The 9,849-nt window shown below is 36.9% G+C and overlaps 2 protein-coding genes across 2 annotated transcripts; one reads left to right on the forward strand and one right to left on the reverse strand.

The window, feature by feature from the left end:
* Window positions 1-1,014: 1,014 nt before the first annotated feature.
* On the forward strand, window positions 1,015-2,853 carry LOC109211977 (UDP-glucuronate 4-epimerase 2-like). The gene has a single exon (XM_019375579.1). The coding sequence runs from the start codon at window positions 1,412-1,414 to the stop codon at window positions 2,636-2,638; it is 1,227 nt and encodes a 408-aa protein (XP_019231124.1). The 5' UTR covers window positions 1,015-1,411; the 3' UTR covers window positions 2,639-2,853.
* Window positions 2,854-4,084: 1,231 nt separating this feature from the next.
* LOC109211978 (chloride conductance regulatory protein ICln) lies at window positions 4,085-9,010 on the reverse strand. The gene is made up of 7 exons (XM_019375580.1): window positions 8,721-9,010; window positions 8,493-8,616; window positions 5,583-5,697; window positions 5,401-5,460; window positions 5,234-5,293; window positions 5,052-5,143; window positions 4,085-4,535 (listed from the first exon to the last, which is right to left on the reverse strand). Exons 1-7 carry the CDS (start codon window positions 8,882-8,884, stop codon window positions 4,464-4,466), a joined length of 687 nt encoding a protein of 228 aa, XP_019231125.1. The 5' UTR covers window positions 8,885-9,010; the 3' UTR covers window positions 4,085-4,463.
* Window positions 9,011-9,849: the final 839 nt, after the last annotated feature.

A 9,849-nucleotide genomic window follows, 5' to 3' on the forward strand; every position in this document is an offset into this window, starting at 1 on the left:
AGGATAGAAATAATTAAGCATAACCCAAGAAATGGCTACGCTCATTGATCACTTGAACGCTACTCGTAACTTAATGCTATCAAGTGAAAATAATCTAGCTAACTTCAAATGAAAGTAAGTCCGACCAAAGAATACAACTTAGCTAGCGTTTGGACATAAATTTGAACTGGTTGAGATTTAAAAAATGAATTTATAAAAAAAATTCACACAAAAACTAATCCAAACCAGTTTTTGGAACTTGAACATTTTTCTTCAATATTTTTTTGAGAAGAAGTATACAAAATCTATATCCAAACAAGAGCATAGAGCGATCGCTTGCATATTGAAATATGCACCTTTCTTTTTACCTCAATTATCCCTAGTATAACAAATATCTACATACTAATTACTCTTTCTGTCTTAATCTAACTGATTTACTTTCCTTTTTAGTCAATGTACCTAGTCAAAGTGCATCACATAAAAGTGACAGAGGAATATATAACAATACAAAAGAAAATTTATTATAATTTATATACATTGACAATGTAAAAAAAAAAAATTATACAGCATAAACTTAGATGAAGCACATTTTATTTCAAAGAGAAGTTGTGATGCAACAAACAAAACTCAAATATTTACTAGAGTAAGGAAAAAAAAAGGTGCAACATTAATTCCTGCCGAATGTCATCCCAAAAAAAAAAACAGAGTTAGCACTTTAGGGGAAAAATTAAAATGTTCAGAAAATTAGTGGAGGACCAAAGATGTAAAATGAAAGTTTAGGGAGAAAAAAAAACGATGAAAGTTGTAACGATTAAAAAGTAGTCCATTTAGAAGCAAATTGTGATGAAAAGGAGAATGGTACGCCGTAAAAACTTACCCACACCGGGTATTTACACCAAATCAATAGATACATGATATGTGTTTTGTATATAGACTTGGTGTATATACTCGGTGCGGGTAAGTATTTACCGCGGTTAGAGCCAATATGCTGAGAAAAGCTGTGACGATACTCTCATCTCCATCTCCCATATAATGTACGGTCTCCGACTTCCGTCCAACCTTTGTTTCTCTCTCTCTCCATCTTATTCTTTTCTTTGGCCCCACATTTACAGAAACCTTTTGCACACTCATCCCTCTATTCCTTCTTTATCCCCAGATTCCTCCCCCCCTTCTTTCTCTCTCTCTGTTATCCTTTTTTTCATATCTCAGACCCGATTTTCCAGAAGACGTATATATCCAATCCAATGTTATAGCTCTTAGATAAACACCAATTGCAACAAACCCTTTTTCTTGAATTTTTTTTTTTAAAAACTTAAACGGCACCATTGATATCAGCTCTAATTTTACCCATGTTCAATGAGAATGAATCTTTTGTTATTATCATTCCATTGTAGATATTTACTGCCAATTTAGCAATTAATCCCATTAAACAATGGACAAACACCGTAGTAGATGGACATATTCAATCACCAAGCTTATTTTCTGGACCACACTTTTTGCAGGTACCATTCTTTTCATATGTTTCCACTCTCCTCCTTCTGATTCCCAATCTATTCACCCCAACATGAAATGGGGCAGCCCACAATGGGATAAGCGTGTCAAATCCTCTGCCCGCTCTCGTTCCGGTCATATTACCGTCCTTGTCACCGGTGCTGCCGGTTTCGTCGGGTCCCACGTTTCCGCCGCCCTCAAACGGCGCGGCGACGGCGTCGTCGGCCTGGACAATTTCAACAGCTATTACGACCCATCGTTGAAAAGAGCCCGTCAGAAATTGTTAGAACGTAATGGGATTTTTGTTATTGAAGGTGATATTAATGACAGTCATTTGCTCAAGAAGCTTTTTGACATTGTGTCATTTACTCACGTAATGCACTTAGCTGCACAAGCTGGCGTTCGTTACGCTATGAAGAATCCTGGTTCTTATATCCACAGTAATATTGCAGGTCTCGTTAGCGTTTTCGAGGCCTGTAAATCAGCTAATCCACAGCCTGCAATTGTTTGGGCATCGTCCAGTTCTGTTTATGGACTTAACTCTAAAGTACCCTTTTCAGAAAAAGATCGAACGGATCAACCAGCTAGTCTTTACGCCGCTACAAAGAAAGCTGGTGAAGAGATTGCTCATACTTATAACCATATCTATGGTCTTTCAATTACAGGGTTGAGATTTTTCACTGTTTATGGACCTTGGGGTCGGCCTGATATGGCGTATTTCTTTTTCACAAAGAATATATTAAAGGGAAAGAGTATTAATGTGTTTGAAGGTTCTAATAATAAAAGTGTAGCAAGGGATTTTACTTACATTGATGATATAGTGAAAGGGTGTTTAGGGGCATTGGATACAGCTGAGAAGAGTACAGGAAGTGGTGGGAAGAAGAAGGGAAATGCACAGTTGAGAGTGTTCAATTTGGGGAATACTTCACCTGTTCCAGTTACTAAGCTGGTTAGTATATTGGAGAAGTTGCTTAAGGTAAAGGCTAAAAAGAATGTGTTGCCATTGCCAAGAAATGGGGATGTGATGTTTACTCATGCTAATATTAGCTATGCTCAGAAGGAATTTGGATATAAACCTACTACAGATTTGCAGATGGGGCTACACAAGTTCGTTAATTGGTATCTTGATTACTATTCAATTAGTGAGAAGAAAAAGAGTTTTTGGTGACCTTTATTAATGAAGCTTTTAGCTACTGATCACAGGAAGTAGGAGGAGCTTGGCACAAGAAAATATCGAAAACTTGTATAGGTGTTTTAATTTTTAGTGGACCGGACTATTTGTTTTTCCTTTCTCAACTGTATTAATGACTTCCAGTTGGGGAGATTTCATTATGCTAGTCATCTCAGTCTTAATGAAATGTGCTTCCTTTTTGCTGTCCCTCATCAAAATTTGCTTCCATTTTTCCATGCCTTTTATTGCTCTAATGATTATGTTAATGCTATTTAGTACTGCATTTGCATGAAGTCAATCTCATGAACTTCGAGTTGTTCCATGTTGATACATCACGTATTATGGGCCCTTCTTTATTGGAAGAAGAACGTAAGAAGTCGACCAAAAATTTGATTCTACCTTGAAACTCTGCACAGCTAAAAGCCTAAAACCAATTTACGCCTCAATAATTCCACTCGTGCTAGTTCTCCGAAGATGCAAAAGATCTTCGGCTTCCTCTACAAAAGTGATCAAAAGCCCAAAGTTATCCTAAGATTATTTCAACTTGCCGAACAAAGTGAAATGCCAGTGGTCGCAGAGTTCACTTGTTCATTTAAGGTAGGTTGTTTAGCAATATGCACAGATACTCATCATTCACGAGGCGGATCCAAGTAAACATTTCTGATTCTATTTTGTTGATAGATGATAATTGCTTACTTGTGCCGAGAAAGTTTGCAGTTTGAGTCTAAAACTATTACTATCTCATTGGCTTTTGGATCTTGTGCTCATGCCCAAGAAAGATAGCTAGGTAAGAATTGGAATTCAGACTACTTCTGGAAAGTGAGTCAATCAGAACTCAACTGATGTCTGTTGTTTAATTGTTCCAGCACATAGGTGCATTGATTACGGAGGATTTGCAGCAAAATTTTGTCAAAGCAACATGAAGAAGGGTCATTTTGTAGGACCGTACACACAGACACCACCAAACTCCTAATTGTGCTCATGTTGTGTGACTTGCGACGGAGAAGTATTAATTCTTCCAGAAAGGACTCCCCCAAAAAGTAAGCTGTTTTGTGATCATAATACAAAAGTGTCGATTAGCTATATACTAACTTATTATGCATCTAGCAAATTAGTTATGACTTTTCATATACAACATAAAGTAGCATTAACTCAAAAGTACTTATCTACTTGAGAACTCTCATTTAAGGAAGCTCTTCAATGCACTCGCATGTGTAAATTAGAGCAGTTTGGAATGTGACATGTTGTAATTGATCATACTTCTTAAAGGTTCGTGTATTTATTGATGAGGAATACTTTCCAAAATGTGTAAATTTTTTGAAGCTCAAACACGAAAAAACCGGAAGAACTTGAGAGAACCTTGAGAGTAACAATGTCAGGCACTTGAAGAGGGAGAGCTAGAGGGCCAGAAAGTTGTGCTTTCCATTTACACTGCTTATTTGGGCGAGATACTGAGTAACTAGATTGAAGTTTACACACAGATATCCCTGGAAGTTTTAAAGTCATTACCATAACCCAGGTAAAAAATCAAACGAAGGGCACAAGACAGGAAAAACACCAAGAAAAGCTGCCTTCAACTTAAGCTATGTGGTCTTGGCTCGCACTACTCACAGGTCACTAAGTTTTGATATGCAATAACTGTTAATTCCTGAATATCATGTAATCTTTTTGGGCAAAAGATCTAAATTTAAATCAACATTTCCGGAAGAACATCTGAAGTGTGAGAAACTGGACCAGGTTGACACACTTTAATATACATCAAAAGTTCGTTGTGAGATATAATGATACACAAGAAGATAATCTGATTCAGAATGGTGACGCCTTAGCGATGACCATTTTTGCTGTCGCTGTCCATTTCCTCCGCATCTTCAAACCTTTGATCATTAATTTGAAGCTGCAGTAAGAAAAGTAAATGTCTCAATTTCCAGCAACAAACAGCCAATATATGCACTAGAAGTGCATGTGAAATAACTAGAGCAGAAAGCATGAAGATGCTCTATTTTCATATCTCAACCTACTCTTATAGACCTGAAACCACTCCCCACCACAAAAAATAACAATAATAAGAAACAAACTTAGACGACGAGTGTATTATAGAAGGGCTCAGCATATGCCAGAGCTATAGTGAAATTGCACATGCAGTTATTGATATTAGTTTATCTAGCACCCATCTAAAAACACGAGTTACTTGAGACAATCGGCCAAGAGGAGCTCTAAAATTCTTGACAGTGCTTGCCAAATATATAGTGAGACTCTCTGCCTGTTACTCTAGAAACCAAGTATTTAATTTGTTCATCTCCCATGCCACCCAAACCCTACACCTACCAACAAGCCAAACAAAAGACAAATGACAATAGAATAATCACAGTTCTTAAGTTCAAGTCTCAAACCAAATCTACAACAGGCATACCTGAAGCACATTATGAGCTAAGTCGTGATCTCCATTTGAATGACCAATAGAATGTGTCAGATTTTGAGAAAACGTCCATTCAGATTCTTCCTCTTCAAAAGTTAAGACCAATAACTGCAGAAGTTAGTTGGCAAAACAAAAATTGGTTTCATAAAACAAACCAATGACTATCAATTCCATACCAGCTTCCTGATTTTCCAGCTGATCTGCACTGAAGATCCAATTATGTTCTTCTTCCTCCCCTAGGAAAAAGCAATACCAGGGTTTAGTCAAGTAGAAACATGACTGGGCAGAAGAAAATGAGAAAAAGACGTTTGTTTGGAGTATGTCCAAAGAAATAAATAACAACCTTCAATTGGTTCAGGATTAAGCTCAGCACATTCACAAAAGATCTGGAAGAGAGTATCCACTGTCAAAATAGAACATACAAAGCAAACATATCTTTAGGAGCTGAAGTAGCACAAGGCATTTATCCTAGATGAAAGATTTCAAGGAAAACCCAAGTAAAAACAATGAGCAAGAATGAAGTACATTGATTAGGATCCGATGGCACAAGTCTCAACTCAGTGATCCTTGATAAATCTGATGACTCATCACCCTCATCAGTGGAGCCTTCTGATTCATCATACTCCAATCCATTGTCAATCTTCAAGAACAAAGCAAAATATATCCATCATTTTCACAACAGAGAAAGCAATCACATTTGCAAAATGGAACAAATGTTTAACCAACACCCACACTCAGTTCCCCTTCAGAAAAGAAAATAAATCAAATGATCATACAAAACTTTGAGCCCGTTTGGATTGGCTTGTTTTAAGTGCTTTAAAGCCAAAATAGCTTTTAAGCCATTTTGTAGTGTTTGGATAAAGTAAAAAAGTGTTTTTAAGCTAAAATGAGAAAAACAAGCCAAAAGCAAAATCTAGAATTCCTAACTTATGGCTTAAAAGCTATTTTGGCTTAAAAGTCACTTAAAACAAGCCCATCCAAACAGGCTCTTACTGAAAGAAAGTAATTGCGTTACCAAACACTCACTAATAATGAAAACCAAAGACATGCCTTAACAGAATGGACACATGCATAACAACCATGAAACCACCTCATCAAGGTAAAATACGCATAACAATCATGCAGCCAATCCCAAATGATCTTCCAGCTTCACTGAACAGACAGCATATGCTAGCCTATCCTAATTTTTTTTTTCTGGATCCTATTTTGTCAAATAAAAGAAATTGCATTTTTACCCGAGTAGAGAATGTCCAACTATATACTCACTGTGTGAGATATCTTACTGACAAATGAAAAAAGAAAAAAGTAAACAGCAGGATGATACTCCATGCTCAAGTAAACAGGAAAACTACAGATGCATAAAAACAAACCGAGAAACTAAACTTAAATAGAATGCCCAAGTTACCCTATTGAATGTAGTGGAGTTGTGTAATTTTCTACACTCCTCAGTAGGACTAATGGAGAGGACAACTGAACCAATTAGTTTTAACCAACTGAACCAATTAGGGGAGAAATGCTTGAAATCTAAGTGTCCTATCTATTCAATTATTCTGTTAAAAAGGATGGTATGATTGCTGATTTTCACAGAGGCAGGATGGCAGGTGGAGCTCAGAAGAAGCTTGAGCGACTGGGAGATTGATGACCATTGTCTTTTACTTCAACAGCTTGACTCACTCAATTAATCATAGTTAGGTGGATGCGCTGATCTGGACAGATGGTAAGGATAAAAAGTTTCCAGTCAAAAGTTGTTAATAATATGCTGATTAAGAAGTCAAGTCACGGTTGAAAATTGGCCTTGGAAGATGATTTTGAAGAAAAAAGCTCCAGTCAAGGTGGCATGCTTTGGATGGATAGCAGCTTGCGAAACATGTTTGACACAAGATAATTTGCAAAAAAGGGGTTTAATCTAAGTAAAAGATGCTATCTGTGTGAAGGAGATCAAGAATTAGTGAATCATATTCTTATCCATTGTAGAATTGCTAGACAATGCTGCGACTTGTTCTTAAACGTTTTTGGTATCTCTTGGGTAATGCCACAGACCGTCAGGAGTTTGTTGGAAGAGTGGCAAAATCAAAGAGTACCTAGAAGACTGAAGCAAATACGGAGAACCATTCCATTGTGCATATTCTGGACTTTATGGCTGGAAACGAACCGGGCTTGTATTGAAGGACACAAGGATCACATTTTTAGAATTAGAAACAAATGTATTACCTGTTTTATTGGTGAAAAAGCAGTGTACCAGTGGAACAACAGTTTATAGATTTTCTGGATTTACTAGGAGGACTGTAGGAGATGGTTGTTTCTGGGGTGCTCTTAATAACATTTTGTACCATCTTGCTACCTTATTAATGAAAACTTTTACCTTATCAAAAAAAAATTAAAAAATAAAAACCACAGAATAGTTATCTTTACAAGCATTCCCCAAATAAAATACAAAACAAAAACCTAAAGATTTTAGTAGTTGTTACCAGGTTACCAAAATCCGAAAAACAGAAATTATTTTTTCCATAAATCTAAAACAATTTTGATTGCAGCTTTTCAGATACCTGGTTTCCTTTCCCAATTCAGAGAGTTCTTAGTTGGTTATTCAAATGCCAACCCAAAAAACAGATTGATGAGGGTATTCCGCCTAAATAGTAGACATGGGTAATAATTAAGGAATACTAGATATCCAGGACGTAATTTGTCAATGCTAACACAAGGTACTTATTGGATAGAATATTACTATTCAATCTGATAGAATGTTTTTTCTCTACCAAATCCAGACTACCAATCTAAGCCATTTCATGAATAAAATGCGACTAATTAATATAGTTGCCCCCCCCCCCCCCAAAAAAAAAAATTCCTTTTTAATTCTCATTCCTACTTAGTAGTCAATATTTGATATCATTAAGCTACCTGCATTCCCAATATCTCACGAAGTTAAATAATCCCTCTGTTATACTATGAAATATTTGTGACCAGAGAACTAGGAACCACCTCTTGTCAAGTGGTGTTAAGCAAACTTACTTAATTCTTCTAATTGTCATTTGCATTATACTAGCTGAAAATTTTAAGGGAAGCAGCATGGGATGATACCTCTTGAAGCAAGATATATCAGCCTCTGATAACAAGGGTGAGAACCTTTTCAGTCAGATATTTAAAAGGGAAATAATCATAAGGAGAGATACTTAAATAATCACTTCAGTATATTCCTAGCCCTTTTTGATTACTATCAGTTCCATTTCACGACCAGCAGATCTTAAAATTACAACAGAAATTAATCCAAATATAGGCAGGTCAATTTGCTTCTACAAAATTTGGGACATTCCAATTTCACAAAGAACAGAAATTAATCTTCATTTTTTCGCTCTCTTGCTAATATAGAGTGAAACGTAAAACCTCAACTAACGGAAATAATATACTCCGTATTTACATTCCGAAAGGAGATTTTACCTGAGCGTATAAACAAGGATCCTGATACGCCTCGGGGTCCCTAGATACAGCATGAAGTGAAACCGACAAGAAATCAACTGCATAACCTTTACTCCTATCTGTATCGCTTAGCCACACCACTTGCCTGGTAAATATTTTACGAATTACAACCAAACTCAACGAATGATTCGATTCGAAAAGGCATAAATACAGAAACAAACAAAAGATAAGTTTAAGGTCGAGAGTTACTTAGTTGTGATGTAGAGAGTGCCAGGGGACTCAGGCTGGCGGCTGCCGAGAACGATGGCGGTTCCAGGCTGAACGTGCATGAGTTCCTCGCCGTTGTCGGCGTCGAGGGCTGGCTGCCCGGCGCCGTCACCGGTTCTTTCAACGAAGAACCTCAAGCCTGACATATTTTCCGGTTAATTGATGTTTACTTAGCTCCGGTAGAAAAGGAGTTGGAGACTGATAAAGGCTCTGCTAGACTGCTGCTCTAGGGTTTTGGTTGGGCGCCAAAATTATTTTCCACAAAAATTTGCACCGCTATAAGAAGGTTCTGGACTCTTGCACTGTTCATTTCTAGTGGGTCTACGTGGCCTCTTGACTTCGGTCAAAATCAATTTTGGGAAGTATTTAATTTAGAGTAAGGCGTTTGGACGTAAAATAATGTGAGATTTAAAAAAAAGGCAAAATACATAAAGGGTCCCTTTGTTGTCCATAACGATCATTTGAACACTTCAATTACCTAAATATCCAACTAGACACTTTACCGAATATATATGTGTGTCATTTGGACACCTTCGTTCAACAGATCACATGCGTGAAATGCAATCGCTGGTTACGTGGTAAATGAACCAATAAGATAATAACACGTGTAATGCTGAATTAAAATGGTAAACAATAATTTAAAAAGAAATTCAACAAACTAAAAAAACAAAAGAAAAACCCAAAACCAACTTCTGCCCAAACAGACCAATTGCATCCCCGTTCCCTTTTCCCAAAACCATCCTCCCTCCAACAAACCTAAGTTTTTCCGGTCAGACCCCTTCCACTTCCAACCTTTTTCTCCGACACACCCGCGGACAGCCAAAACCTTTTCTTAAAACTAACACAAATATGAAAAAACATTGAAAAGCTATGAGAATAACCCATCCACCCACGGACCTCGCCGAAAATTCTCATTTTGTGGCCTCTCTCGCCGGAAAAGCTCATCGCTGGAAAAATTTGAAAGATTCAATTGTATTGGAATCTTTAATTCTCTCTCTCTATCTGTCATTTTCTTGATTATGAATTTGGACTTGTATCACTTTTCTTTCTCTAATTTATTGTTTTCTTTTTGTGTGTAATTTTTTCCTTAAAATTATTGTTTGCCAATTCA

This window comes from Nicotiana attenuata, unplaced genomic scaffold, assembly GCF_001879085.1.
Source record: "Nicotiana attenuata strain UT unplaced genomic scaffold, NIATTr2, whole genome shotgun sequence".
NCBI classification, from domain to species: domain Eukaryota; kingdom Viridiplantae; phylum Streptophyta; class Magnoliopsida; order Solanales; family Solanaceae; genus Nicotiana; species Nicotiana attenuata.